At 38.3% G+C, this 16095-nt stretch overlaps 1 protein-coding gene across 1 annotated transcript in view; it reads left to right on the forward strand.

The window, feature by feature from the left end:
- The first annotated feature begins 7749 nt into the window (after positions 1 to 7749).
- The window catches only part of si:dkeyp-97b10.3 (NACHT, LRR and PYD domains-containing protein 1a allele 5), a 48260-nt gene continuing 39914 nt past the window's right edge, over positions 7750 to 16095 (forward strand). Inside the window, exon 1 of the mRNA XM_022678785.2 lies at positions 7750 to 8230. Coding sequence (XP_022534506.2) covers positions 8181 to 8230 — 50 coding nt within the window. The 5' untranslated portion in view covers positions 7750 to 8180. The remainder of the gene's footprint in view (positions 8231 to 16095) is intronic.

Genomic DNA, 16095 nt, shown 5'->3' on the forward strand with positions numbered 1-16095 from the left:
CCTGATTGAAAATGATGAATGTGGGGTGCTACTGGATGTGCTATCAACACTCTTACCCAACTGCAAAATCTGCAGGAATTGTGCAAATATTCAAGCTGCATGATATGTAGGATTATTGTTGTGAAATCAGATATATTAAATTCATCAGTTTTACTGTGTATAATGTACTGTAAAATATTATCATTTATTCATGTGTATATTATGTGGATACAGTAAATTGACTATTGACTATTGATTTATAAATAGGCAGCTAATAGCTTTGCTGAAGTTGTAGAAGTCTCTTTAAAGGTCTCACACTCACTCACTCTCTCCCTCACACACACACACACACACACACACTCTATACACCCTCAGAGAGGGAGATGGAGAGTATATTCACTCATCCTCTCTGGCCAAGTGAGTGATCAATAGGAAAGCCCTTGATCCTCTCCTTGCCCAGCTCTCCCTTTCAGTGCTCCACAGAGGAAGAGGCGTCACTGCATGGAAAGAGGCTCAATTATGGATTTTCCCCGAGTTTTATTTTCTGTCCTCAGCAGCACTCTGGCTGTACAAAGGCTTATGGGTTCAACAAGCTACAAAGTGGGTCGTCCTGATGTGACCCTAATGCGTTTGGGGCCTAAGGTTTTACTGTAGGTTCTGAAAATGAGCTTAAAACACCAACAATACCTCATATTTCTGCTAATATTGTATTATATCTCTTCATGGGACAACATTATATAAACTTGTATAGTATAATAGATTTACTGTCTCCTGAAAATAACTTTAATGTCTAAATTACATTACATTACACTTAGCAGATGCTTTTATCCGAAGTGACTTAAAGGTTCAACAGACAGATTTCTGTCTTCAAGAGTTTGTTAAAGGTTGCAAGGGAAGCTCCTGCTTTGGTAGTAGCCTAAGTAGCTCCTAACATGGCTGTCCAAATAGCTGTGAGTACACCTCACCCAAACACAAGTCCAAATTTTGCCCAATTGTTTCGTTATCCCTTGTTTGGGCACAATTCTCTCATTTTGCCATCTGGATTTTCAACATGTCACCTCATGGCAAAAAACTCTCTGAGGATGTGAGAGCTATAATTGTTGCTCTCCACAAAGACAGCCTGGTGGCCAAGGTCACACAGCAGTTTTACAGACTGATTTGATTCCAAACAGGCCCAGAACCAGGATTGAAAGATGAGGTTGAGTCTTTTTGTTCAGTGTCTGATCCAGAGGGTGCAATGGGAGTTCAGGCTGCAATGCTCAGACCATACACCCTATGCACATTGCATGAACTAGGTCTGCATGGCCTTGTCTCAAAAGCAAGCCTCTTCTGAAGCTGGAGCACAAAAAAAGCCTGTAAACAGTTAGCTGAAGACAAGCAGTCCAAGAGCATTAATTACTGGAGCCTTGCCGTATGGAATAAAGGGACCAGGGTAAACTAGTTTTAGACTAGCTCAGATGGTGGCCAGCATGTGTGGTGGAGAACTGGTGAGGAGTACCAAGTCTTGCCTACAGTCAAGCATGGTGGTGGTAGCATTATGACCTGGGGCTGCATGAGCACTGCTGCTGGCACTGAGGAGCTGCAGATCATTGATTGGACACATAAATTGTGGAGCATCTTCAAGTGGAAGGTGGAGGAGCACAAGGTGTCTAACATCCAGAAGCAATTTGTGCAGCTTTGGTGAATTCCAGGCCCAAGAGGGTTAAGGCAGTGCTAGATAATAATGGTCACACAAAATATTGACACTATGGGCACAATCTGTTCACTGCGAGGTGTACTTAACTGTGTTGTCAGGTATTTGGACATTAATCAACATACAGGAGTATGCTGAGCACGTGTCCGGTTACATCAGCACGTGTGTGGACAACATCGTGCCCACCGTACAGGTGAAGAGGTTCCCCAACCAGAAACCTTGGGTCAACAACCAGGTACGACACATGCTGCGTGCTCGTTCTCTTGCATTCAGATCAGGCAATGAGACTGAGTACAAAGCTGCGAAGTACAAACTGAGGAAGACCATCACAGTGGCCAAGAGACAGTACAGGGAGAAACTGGATGGCTTCTACTCCACTGCTGACTCAAGGAGGAGGATGTGGCAAGGCCTGCAGCACATCACAGACTACAGGAGCACCACCAGCACCATCAGCTCCACAGACAGCCTACCGGATGATCTCAACACATTCTACACCTGCTTCGAGACCTCCAGCAACAACACTGAGAGGGGTACACACACCCAGCTCTCCCAACCCCCCTCCTCCACACTCTCAATATCACCAGGCCAAGTTTGCAGAGCTTTGAGTAAAATCAACCCCCGCAAGGCAGCAGGACCAGACAACATTCCTGGACGGGCCCTCAAAGCATGTGCGAACGAACTGGCTGGTGTTCTGGCCTCCATTTTCAATCATTCCCTCAGCCAGAGCATTGTTCCCACCTGCTACAAGACCACAACCATTGTCCCCCTCCCCAAGAAGAGCCCCCCCACCTGCTTGAATGACTACAGGCCAGTAGCACTCACTCCGATCATTATGAAGTGCTTCGAGAGAGTGGTGCTGGCCCACATCCAGCACAGCATACCGGACACCCTGGACTCACTGCAGTATGCCTACCGTCATAACAGATCCACCTCAGACGCCATCTCTGCTGCCCTCCACTACTCCCTCTCACACCTGGAAAACAAAGACTCCTACATTAGGATGCTCTTTGTGGACTACAGCTCTGCCTTCAACATGGTCATCCCCCACAAACTCACCCACAAGCTGTCCACACTCAGCTTGCACTCCTCCCTCTGCGACTGGCTCCTGGATTTCCTGACTGGCAGGCCCCAGTCTGTAAGGATTGGCAACAGGACTTCAGCCAGCATCACCACCTACACCGGCACCCCACAGGGATGTGTCCTCAGCCCCATCCTTTACACACTGTTTACCCACGACTGTGTTGCCTCACACAAGGACAATATCATCCTGAAGTTCGCTGATGATACCGCGGTGATAGGACGCATCACTGGCGGAGATGAAGCGGCCTACAGGAGTGAGGTGACCAGGCTGGTGTTATGGTGCGAAGACAACAATCTCACTCTCAACACGGTCAAGACAAAGGAGCTGATAGTGGACATGAGAAAGGGGAGGAGACCTCATCAGCCACTGTTCATCCGGGAACTTGAAGTGGAGAGAGTGAGCAGCTTCAAATACCTGGGCGTCCTCATCAGTCAGGACCTCACATGGACAATAAACACAACGCAGCTGGTCAAAAAGGCTCAACAGCGGCTGTACTTTCTGAGGAGACTGAGGAAGTTTGGGATGTCTCCCAAGATCCTCAACAACTTCTACAGCTGTGTGATCGAGAGCCTCCTGACCAGCTGCATCACCATGTGGTACGGCAGCACGACTGTGGCATAGCGCAAACGTCTGCAGAGAGTGGTGAAGACTGCCGAGAAGATCATCAGGACTCCACTGCCCTCCCTGCAGAGCATCTACCACCACAGAGTCCACAGGAGAGCTGCATCCATCCTCAAAGACTCCACCCATCCCCAGCATGGACTGTTCACACTTCTGCCCTCAGGCCGGAGGTACAGAAGTGTAAAATGCAAGACCACCAGGTTAAAGAAGTTTCTTCCCCACGGCCATCAGACTCTTGAACACACCTAAGGAATGACCCTGCCTTCAGACTCTAAACACACCTCAGGTATAACCCTGCGATCAGACTCTTGAACACAACTCAGGAATAACCCTGCACTTTACTTCAACATGTTTACATTGCAGCCGTCACTTTACTGTTAATCTTTTTTTAATATATATAGTTAATGTCCATAACTGCATTATTTCGCACTTGCACTTTTTTTTATACATTTCTTTGCTTAAGTAACTTTTATTTTTTTATGTCTTTGACAATTAGTTTAATATTTAAAAAAATATATTAAAAAAAATATTTATTTATTTATTTCTATCTTCTATTTGGCATTCTTGGCGAAGAGCAAAGAAAGAATTTCATTGTACACTGAAACCCATTTCTGTACTGTACATATGACAATAAACTCATTGAATCTTTGAATCTTGAATCTTGAATCGTGTGGTGAGTTATTTAAGTAAATCTATGAAGGGCGCTCCAGTTAAACCTTTCAGAGATTTTACACTTTTAAAAAAACATTTTACACTTTTTTCTTTAAACATTTCCAATACAGTTAGCTAAAGACTTTGGAGATTACTACAGTTGGTTTTATAATTATTCACTGGAGTTTTATGGTGAATCTAATTAAAATGTGTGCCACTTTTTACATCTGAGGTTATAACTGGAATCATTGTCCCAGGTTAACCTTGTTGCTATTTTTTAAAAGCTCTAGCTCTGCATGTTTTTATTCCAGACAGCCAAGCATGGTGTTTATTACTGTGTCTCATCATTCTGTTGAGCATAGAGTTGTGTACTGTTGTATATTGATTACTCCGGAGTCAGTATCACATCACACTCTTATCCATAGGCCTAAACAACCAGCAGCACATCTGATTCTACCTGTTTAATCACTTGGTCAGTCTTCAAACAACTGATTAAGTGCTTTAGCCACACCTGCATTTGTGGATTTAGATTGGACACCCCTGCTCTAGATAAAATTCTCTGAATGCTAACAACTTTATCTGTCAGTAGCTAAATGTTAAAAGCTCTGTCTGATGGTAGCTAGATGTTCTGTTGAGCATATTCATTGTATTGGACTGTATTGATTGTTGTGCCTTGAGGCGAGTTGTGTACTGTTGTACATTGATCACATTGGAGTTGGTATCATATCACACTGTCTCATCTAATTACGCTTTATATAATCAGTCTTTCTGTCTTTCCTGTAAACACAGGCCGTGTTTGTTGCACTGAGGCTATGGAAGAACAAGTTATTTTCCACTGTATACTTGTATATGATTGAGACAATACTACTACTAATAATAATACAAATACAATAATAAAGTTATTTCAAACTTAATATTATATATAATATATAAAATGAACTGTAAATGAATGCAGCAGTGCAGGTTATATTGTAAACATATAGGGTTATATATTACTTATTGCTGCCTTCCAATAAAAAACAAATATCTAATTTTCTGTCCATTTTTAGTTTTTACCATTAATTGAACCCTGTAGCTGCTCTGCACACTGTGTAAACAATTCTGAATGAATTGACCAAAAGAAGTACCCTAAAATCCCTTGGTAAAATTGTATTTTACATTTTGACTTCCATTAAAAGTTAAAAACATTTTGACTTCTCCTGAAAAGTCACCATTTTTTTCATATTTTTTGTTGGACAGTGACAATATACCTATGTACATATATTCAAGTGGTGTTTGGTAATTTCTGTGGATCATCTGTACATGTTCATACATGTCTTACATGTGCAATTATCATCAATTTAGTGGGTCAATTCAATAGGATCTCTATGTGACAACTAACAGTTAATTAATTTATTTTTTTCCCTAATTCTTATTACAACATCATTATCATACCAGAATTTCACATGTATATCTCTTTTTCTTTGGTTTCTTAAAATGTAAAAATATAGTTTTCTTTCTAAAATCTATAAAAGCTATTGTGACAGCTGGTAATTTTGATGATTTAAGGATTTATGGAGCTTTTTAGTAAAGTACTCTTAATGCAGGTTAATGTATATAAAATTACTGTGTGAAATGCTGTGTTTTTAAATACATTGTTTTGTTTTTTTATGACATACTGCCATGAGTGCAGAAGGCATGCAAAGTTCATCCAACAAACCTACCGGACTATTCTGTCTTTAGAATGAATACCTGATGCTATTAATTAGAACATTTTGTCTCCTACCAACATCGTAGGAACTGCTACTTTCAAGCAAACAACTGAACAACCTAAATTGCTTCCAGTATGTGTTAGTCATAAAATATTACATTTTGTAGAATACTACGTTTTAATTTAGATTTTAAATATTACAAGATGCAAAACATAGAACATAAAATTGAGAACTGGGAATGAGAGCATTAATATTAAAATGCATGCTTCATTGTTTGAATATTAAAAAAACATGATCTTCTATGTATTTTTGTTAGGTCCTAGTTCTCCATAGTGAATAGAAATACTGGTAAATGAAAAGGCTTGTGTGTCTGCTTGGATCTTACAGATAGATGGTAGAGTGGCATCACCTAGTGTTAAAAGTAAAGAACTACCTTAGATGATTACTCTTGGCCCACAGACTCTGGCCTCTCTGCCTCTACGAGAGTCACAGCCCTCTAGACCCCCAGAGCTGTATCTTCACATCTCTAACCTCAGCTGATGTAGTACATTGCAGTGAGAAAAACTGATGAACTGGAATGTGCAATACTCTGTCATTGTAAATTAGAGGGCACTGCATTATGATTTAAAAATGATAAGTGATTCTAAATGGCATTTTTAAATAAGTGCTTGTTTTTTATTGCTAATCATAAATAAGTAAAAAAAGGTCTTGCATTTAGTATTCAGTATTCATTTAGTATTCACTTACTTATACTACTAGCTTTGCTCACTCTTTAGGAGTGATTTTTACCTGTTCTTCCTACATATTTGTTCCAGGTTGTGCAGGCCATAGTTTATTTGTAGGATATTGACTTGGACTCTGGTATTTCTTTGTTTTTTTTTTTTAGAGATTTAAACACCTCAGTGTCCAACATCATCCTGTGAGCAGCTGGGCATGGTCCTAAGACCAATGATGAAGATGGAGGTGGAGCAGCTAGGTAATAGTGTTAAATAGAGTGGGCAGTGAGTGGACACCGTGTTTAAAAACTTCAGCAGCACTGCTATGTCTAAACTGCCTTTTGCCCAATAATTCCAGGTAGGCACTGGATACACCAACCGTGACCCTGTCTATGAAGAAGCGAATGAGATGGATGAAACGATGAATGGATGGTTTGAAGAATTCACAAGATAAATACAAATTGGTCTCAGAAATGTGCAGGAATTTGCATTCTTAAGTCTGTTTTAAGTAGAGAATATTAGTTTAGTAGTCCACTGTTCAGAAATGGAATACAGCTTATCATCTTCCTAAATTGGCCATCTGTGGTAAAATCACCTACACCCTCAGATGATCAGATCATTTGATTCTACCCCTTTAGGATAATGGTATGTGTCAAGAAAGTGACTTAAGCTAATTTATTTGGCCTAAATCAAAATAAAATGTGACTTAAGTCATCTTAATATATTTCCATGATATAACTCCCTTTATTGAAGTAATTACCACAATTCGGGGTTTGTCCTCAATTGGTAAGAGATGAGATTTTACTATAATATAAAGTTTACTTAATTATTAATAAAAGCTATACACATTACATAGTTGTTTTATCTACTTTTTATTAGTTATTATTGTTTTAGTCAGCATTTTTGTCAGCAAAATAGATAAGTTAGCCGTTAACTGTTTTCTGTCTTTTCAATCAATATTTTGGATTTTTTTTATTAGGATTGTTTAATGTTGGTTCTGCTGCTCTGCTGTATGATAAACTATCCTGTTATTGTTTATTTTAGGAAGTTAAACAAGTAACAAACTTTAGTAAACAGTTTTTTTCCATAAACATAGCTGATTTACTTAACAAAAAACTTGACTAAAAATCAAATCAAATATCATATCAGTATCAGTGCTGCTTGCTGTGCTGAAAGGCCTCTGTTTACAACAAAAAAGAAAAAAAGGGGAAAAAAAGCGCGGGCTTTAAGCCCCGCCCCATTCAGAGCTGCCAGCGCTGCTCTGATTGGACGAGCGCTTACAAAGCAGATACAAGCTGTAACCATAGAGTGGTGGAAAAGGGGAATTTACTCAGGCTGATTTATACACTATATAAACGTATTTGGGTTAAACAACGTTTTATTGACTATATGAGAGTTGTGCTAGTTATGCTAGTTATATCAAGCCTGGACGCAGAGAAACAGGAGCAGTAGCTGGTTAACTAGGGCTACACTGGAGCAGAAGAGTTAAAGAGGAGATAGGAGGTTGTAGTAGTTATTAACTATTCAGTAACGATATGGTAAGGTGGTGGTGGATGCTGTGGTGAAGAGCTGGACTCTCACCTTGCTGGGTTTTCCCCTTAGCTAAATAGCTAACCAGCTGGGTTAGCTAGCTAGCTACCCTTTAATCATTAGGTTTAAGGGACTAACCGCTGTTTTAGTTAGCTAGGTTAGTTAGTTAGCTAATGTTTAATGATTAAAACCAGCCTGTTGGTGTTGGTGTGTGGACTATGGTAGCAGAAATGGCCAATTTTGGAGCAACTAAAGAAGCTGAAGATGGGTAAGTCGAGCTGAGCGTTGTTTATTTGTTTAAATATGCTTATATTTAGGAAACAGCTTATTTTAGTAGGTTATTCGTGTATGCCAGCCTAGTTAGAGCTAAATTAGAGCATCATAAATTGTAATACTGAGACTTTCAGCTGGTTAGATGTTCTTTTTTTGAGGCTACTAAGTTACATACACCAATATGTTTTAATGCCTGTAATGATTAAATTAGGACTTTTACTAGTTTATCCAAAGTGAAAGTAGCTCGGTTAACTAGCTTTTTACACATGATGCGCCATGATGTCTTTGTCTGTCACCTCCAATAGTAAGCAAACGGAAAGCTGCTCTTACAGCTAATTTACTAACTAGCTAACGTTAGCTCCTCTGTGACTTAAGTTAGGTTAGGTTAAGTCCTATTATGTATTAATAACATTCTAAATACTCCTTATTAATGTGTAATGAGCAACAGCTTACACAGAGCTCTGCATGTTCCAGCGTGCTCCGCCACATGCTCTTCTGTTTTCATCGTTTTTTATGTTTTTTTCTCTATCCAGTGCAGAAGTGATGAGTAATAAACATTGTGGTAACTTGACTGTGTAACCTATATTTTGTCAGGTATTACGTGCCAGAGCATTTATCATTAAAATATTGCTTGATATGAGGCTTAAGTTATGAAATTTACAGCCAGATAGCACTAATGTGCAGAATAAAACATACTACAGTAATTCAACGGAAATGTAAAATGTAAAATGTTAGGGGCCACTGATATGGCCCTAAAATAATATCACGATATTTCAGGGTATTTTTGCGCTACCAATATACTTGGCGATATGGCAAAACATTTGTTGTTTTAAACATCTACTACTACAACAAAATAAATACAAATAAGTTTTATTTAGCATAAATATAAGAGTTTCAAACATTCAGTAGAAACAAAAGAATCTGTAAACTCTATTATTATTTTGTGCAAGATCAAAATGTAACAAAATATGAAAATGTAGCAAAAAAAAGTAGTGTACCGACTTATATCTACCTCAAAACTAAATAAACTGCAAACAAACAATTCAAAGAAAATACAGTACCAGTAACTAGCAAAACAAATACAGAACCAAATACTAAATGTACTAATATACGTACGCAACATATAGTTCTCTACCACGTACGGAACACTCTGCTCTGAAAAAAATGCTAAAAAACAATATTGTCATTTAGAGCATTTATTTGCAGAAAATGAGAAATGGCTGAAATAACAAAAAAGATGGAGAGCTTTCGGACCTCAAATAATGCAAAGAAAACAAGTTCATATTCATAAAGTTTAAAAAGTTCAGGAATCAATATTTGGTGGAATAACCCTGGTTTTTCAACACAGTTTTCATGCATCATGGCATGTTCTCCTTCACCAGTTTTACACACTGATTTTGGATAACTTTATGCCACTTCTGGTGCAGAAAGGCAAGCAGTTCAGATTGTTTTGATGACTTGTGATCATCCATCTTCTTCTTGATTATATTCCAGAGGTTTTCAAATTGGACAAATCAAAGAAACCCATCATTTTTATTTTTTTTTCCAGAGCTGTATATTAGGCAAAAGGTAGAACAAAATACATTGGAAGGGCAAACGTATTGAAATATCTGCTCATACACTGTTTCAAGGGTTCTTTTTATTTGTTATAACTATACAGAATAGTTTGACCTTTTTATATTCCAATCACAAAGTCTATATACATATAAATGATATTTTGTCATCTTATATCTCATATGAAAATTTATTGGCCTAGGTTGAGGTAAATAAGTGCCAGAATAATCCTAATAGAGGAACAAACAACATGATGGGCCATTCTTCTTCACTTACTGAACAATTATCCAGTCTGACTCATCCCTGCTGCAGGTTGATGGAAACTCGAGACCTTGTGACAGCATTTGCATCCAAAACACACACACACACATACACACGCACATGTCTTTGCATTGTAATTCCAGCTGACATCTGATACCTGTAGGCCCCTGACTGTAAACTTCTGTATGCTGTTTGTCTAGTGTCACCTCCGTAACATCAGGCCTGGCTGTGGGTGGACGTGTGCTGCTATTGTGTGCTGTTGGCTGCAGGCTGTTTACTGTATCTTAGGCTTCAGCTGCTGGGTGCTTTATCTTCCTTTCACAGACCTGAGTAGAACAGGAGGTCCATGCAAATACTGTGGTCGTGTGACTCATTGTGCTTCGTTGCAAACAGACTTAAATTAGGCAGGCCACCTTTTCTCAAATAGGCTAATGCTAAATAAGCATTGTATTCTCTGTATATGGATGGGCATTATGACAAAATTTTTTCATATTGTGATGCACAAATTTCATTTCTGAGCATATTGTGGATATTATCAGTGTGTGAAAAACATTGACTAAAGCTGGAAAATAAATAAATATCATTATATAGTGTAAGAAAATAGTTAAACAGCAGTGATATATATATATATATATATATATATATATATATATATAAATCATTCTAGCTGAGCAGAAAGGGCATAACACAATAGATTACTGTAGTCTGACATTGGCAATGATTAAGTACGCCACAGGCTGTCACGCCTGGCCCTGTTTCCTGTCTGTCCTCGTGCCTGTGTTGTCCCACGTGACCCGTGCCCCTGTGTTCTGCCTGTGATTTTCCATTACCTCATGTCTCATTTGTAGCTCCACCCCTTCCCCAGGTGTTTCCACTCCCAGTGTGTTTCCTGTTTAGTTAAATAGACTTCCTCTGTCACTTGTCCTCTGTCGGTCTTTGCACTGTCCCCCGTTGTCTGTCTCTGCGTTTCTCTGTTCCTATTGACCTAGTTTCTTGTTCCGTGTTTTATTCTAGCTCTGTGTTTATCTCTGTTTATTTCCCTTGCCCGGTTTTAGTTTATCATTAGTATCTCTTGTTTGTTTCCGTGTTCCCTATTCACCTGCTTAGTGTTTAGTCTTTAGTTATTCCCTGTTTTTGTTCTTAGCTTTGTTTAGTTTCTTGTTCTCTAGTCTCCCTAGTTTGTTTTGGTTTGTTTCGCTGTTCTTTGTTTATTTGTTGCCACACTCCCCATCCCTAATTCTGTCTGTAGGAGAATCAAATTGAGCATGATAAATTAATGCGCAGACACACCCTCATTGGTTGCCCCTGGTAAGAATATCAGTTACTCTCACCACCCCCACAATCAGGAAGTGTATTTCACACTTTGAGCCTCCACTGACGTAAGTGAGCACCAGCAGCACTTCATGCATCCTTCGGGTAAATATGGACGGATCAGTGTTTTTGGGGTCAATTCCGATCGCCTTTTATCTCGATCGTCGATACCGATCTTGGGCGGGGCCAAATGACACATTAATGCCACACAGGTGCCAGACAAACCTGGTACAGTTTACCCTAATTACATCCACACCTAAGCAAACACTGTTAATTTACACTGATAGTAAATTAACACAGGAGTGTTACTGACCAAAATAAATGCTTTTCAGGAGAGATATAAGTTATGTGTAAATATTTATAAGACACCAGAATTGTTACATTTATATGCCAATACTGCAGGAATGTGTATCCCAACATCAGCCGCCTCACAGCCTGTTCTTCGGAGTCAGCTTGCTGCTTAAAATAACTCATATTTACTGTTAATATATAACTAATAATATATTATTTTAAGAAGAACAACAGTAATCTAACGCTCCAGCTAGAGCTTAGATTGGGCAAAAAATTCAGCCCTCCCCAAAAACAATTACGAGCGCGGCTCTGACTTAAATTTCACATTTTTTAGTAAGTAACATTATAACAATAAGCTTTTAACTAAGTTCCCAAATAATTATAACGAGCGAAATCTGCTTCATGTTTATTTATGTTAATAAAAAGTACAACACAGAAGAAGACTATTTTCTTTTACAAAACAGCACTGTGTTTTCTCCCCAGCGAGGAAGTGAATCTGCTTACTTATCTAAACAGCATGTACTGATTTCTGCCCCCAATAACCCTTTCAATAACCTACAGTAGCATTTAATATTCTTCAGTAGTCTTCAACAGTCTTACCTGGCGACCATGTCCAATAAACCGCCTAGTTATAAACATTCTGAGGTGTGCAGCATGTCTAGTAATTATAAACCGATACAGAGTAAAAGAGCTCTCGTGTGCACACACAGCTCTGCTCAACTGCTTGACCCTAAAATCCTGAATCGGATTGGCTAAATCAGAGGAATATCTGATCTGGATATCTGATGCATTGTCAATCGATCGTCCCATCTATACTTACCATCAACATATACTGTATATATAAAATCCAGTCTGACAGTTCACATTTATGTCACATGCCCTTAAATTGGCTGCTTATCTGATCTAGGACCACGCATGAAAGTGACTACAATCGGATTTAAAAAAGAAAAAAAACAGCAGATCTTTGTCACTTTAATGCAAAACATCAGAAATGTTTGCTGTGTATGGGTGAGCATTATCCTGATGAAAACCCTGCAATGACAGGCATCAAATATGGCTGCAGGGTGTGCCTATCATAAGTAGTAGTATCGTCAACGTTTCTGACACAATTAAAAAACTCCATACCATGATAATAGTGGTATTTCTGAAATCAATCTATTTTGTATTTGTTTTGATGTTTACTGTATTTAGTTGTATTTTTTTTTGTTTGCAGTTTCTATGTATGCACTAATTTGTGCATACTGCACAGGGTACAAACAAACAAGAGTCTGTTTTAACCAGACCAAAGAATGCTGATGTAAAAAAAAACATCCTTACTATTGTGATATTGAAATTAAAATCAATATCAGAATCTACCTTCTGATATAGTGGCCTGTTGTTTTGCATTAATCATGATAGGAAGAAGTACTTGGGGGAAAGCAGGGTATAAACACGAGCTTATGTAAATAAAACCCACTGGCTAGACTGGCTAGACCTGATAAGAGAGTAGTTGTATTTGTTGTAATACATTAACTATAAATAGCAACCTTTGTAATGTTAATATGTAATAATCATCCCAGTTCCTGAAATTGACTCCTGACCTTTCGTTTAGTTTCTGTCTTTTAATTCCTCTGTCAACTCAAGCTGTGAATTTTTACAACGGTCAAAAAAAAGAAAGTAGACAGAGAGAGAAAAAAACACACCAAAACAAAACAGAAAAGCATGGCCTACTTCTGCCACAAGCTAAACTTGTTCTGCTTGTGTGGTTTCCTCCATGACATGCTCTGTTTTCTCTCTCTCTCCGTTTTTAGTATTAGACTTCAGGCCTTTTCTCTTTTCTTCTTCTTCTTCCGTGCCCTGACATGTGCAGACACACCAGAGAGGACTGTTGGCAGCGAATCCCAGCCTAGCTGAAGCCCATGTGGCATGTTGTGCTACATTCCCATGTCTGCTATGCAAAGACACCTTGGCTTTGTTTACTTAAATGGCACATAATCTTACACATAGTACCTGTATAAAAACTGTATCAAATAGAGTATAGACAGTATAAACCCAAGATACAGTATAATACAGTCCAACCTTTTAGACCTGCATCACATTTCTTACAGAGCTGGGAAAGGGACAATTTAGGATGAGTAATGAGAAAAAAGCTGTAATCGATGGTATCATCATTTGGTCTCTGAGGAGCAGAGATCTCAGGGCAGTAGATCTCCAGTTTGCCAACAAATGCCTGAGAAAATTATTGAAATGTTCTTCAAAGACAAAAGAGCAGAAAATAATTTTACTCTAGATTGCCTAATGTGATTTACAAGTGATTAATTGAGACATAAAATGACACATTAGTTTGTTTACACTTAAAACAGTACAGGGAGAATTTGTACAAGATGCATTTTTCATTGTTTATTGCATAAGAAATAAAAAGAAAAATACACTTTTGTGTGATGCAGCATTAATGCTGAAAAGTACATTAATATCTTAAACCAACATATGCTGCCTTTAAGACGTAAGTAATTTCATCAATTATTCATGCATATATATAACGTAGGCTACGATGAAATGTATTGGCGTGGTCACTTTGTATAAAGTCGGGTTTTCATTTGATACATATATATTGCTGAACTAAAAGGTAGTAATTTTCATTTGTGAAAGTTTGGTTTAATGTCACTTTGAAATAAAGTTGGAAAAAAGTAAACAATGATATTATTTTGTCATATTTTTTGAAGAATAACTGAAAACATACTTAAATGTGGTATATCATGATATATATCGTTATCGTAATATAAAAAAGTCCATTACATGATATATGATTTTTCCCATATCGTCCAGCACTAGTGCAGATACTGGACTGTTCTTCCATTTACTCTGTATTGCAATACGTCTTAAGACATGTTTGAAGGAAGAATGGGACAAAATAAAACCCAAAAACATCTCGTACAAAATATCACAATACTTTGATGTATAATACATATAATATTTTGGTACACCCCAATTCCTCAGCACAAAACTATAGTAGCAAACTTGTCTTAGATGATTGAGCTAAAGTGTCCTGAAGTGAACTGGAGGACAAGGCTGTTTCAGTGATTATATGTTTTTTTTTTTTTTTTTTTAACAATGGCGTAAGTAGATCAGGTCAGGTAGGGTCGTCACAGGCCAGGCGGCGCAGATGTTGGTTTGAAAGTGGGTCAAAGCACAGAGGGCTAGTGTTGAGAGACTCACAACTCTATTTCCTGTTATTGTGCCTCAACTGACAGTCGAGAGAAACGTATGAGAAGAGAAAGAGAGAGTGTGACAAGAAAGAGTTTGACTGTGTGCTGCTGGGTATCTGCAGCTGGGTGTTGTTTTTCCTCTGCTGTGTTCATCCCTCTCTCCTCCCCTTCATTTAAAAAGCCTGCTTTGCTCCCTCCATCTGTTTCCTGTTCTCGTTCTCCCACTTTCATCGTCATCTTCCACTCCTCCAAAAACATACCACTTTCATTTGTGCTGTGGTTAGTTAGTGTAGTGCAGTGTAAGCTGCACATGTTCGTGAACACCCCTTCTACTACATGCATTCGGCTAATTTATCCCCTTTTCACAGTGGACATAAAAGGCAGTTTCTGCCTATTTTGAGGGTTCCTCTGTTCAGCTCAGGATATTTTTAAAAACACACTGTACCCTAATGTGAAAGTAGATACTTGGGTCCCGAAAATGCATCTATCATTTTTTACTAATTGATAATTTAAATAACCTCTTGATTGATAATATATTTTGCTAATTTTTCAAAAATCAGAAAATCCCCTATTTTTGTCCCACACAAACCTTTATACCTATAAAGTACATGATGATATCAATTTAATTCTGCTCACACAGATCCAACATTTTATTGAGCTACCTAAAATGGTATGAATTAAAAATATATATATATGAGAGTTAGTCTCCAAGTGTTCCGAACTGATATGCCAAAAGTCATGGGACAGCAGTGTGTACATTAATCCTGAAGTGTTACCTCAGTAGATAGAAATGCACATACCTGTAAATGTTGTGAGGTGTTTATCTTGTATGTGAGGTTAAACACTGGACAGTGTTGTGCTCATGGCAAGGTGACGTGAATTGAGTGAGTTCAAGAGAGGCCTGATAGTGGGTGCATTTAACATTTAACATGGTCTATGCAACAGGTTATTCCACCAATGTTTTTTTTTCTCCCCTGATGACACAGGCATATTCCAGAATGACAATGTCAGGATTCATGGGGTTGGAATTGTGAAAGAGTGGTTCAGGGAGCATGAGATCATCATTTTCTCACATCGATTGGCCACCTTACGCAATAATATTGTCATATTGTATTCTGAACTCTTAAAACTTTATAATATTAACCTTTTTCTTTGCATTATTTGAAGTTTGAAAGCATTACATCTTTTTTCAGCCATTTCTCATTTTCTGCAAATAAATGCTCTAAATTACAATATTTTTATTTGGAATTTGGAAGAA

Source organism: Astyanax mexicanus, chromosome 4, assembly GCF_023375975.1.
Source record: "Astyanax mexicanus isolate ESR-SI-001 chromosome 4, AstMex3_surface, whole genome shotgun sequence".
NCBI classification, from domain to species: domain Eukaryota; kingdom Metazoa; phylum Chordata; class Actinopteri; order Characiformes; family Acestrorhamphidae; genus Astyanax; species Astyanax mexicanus.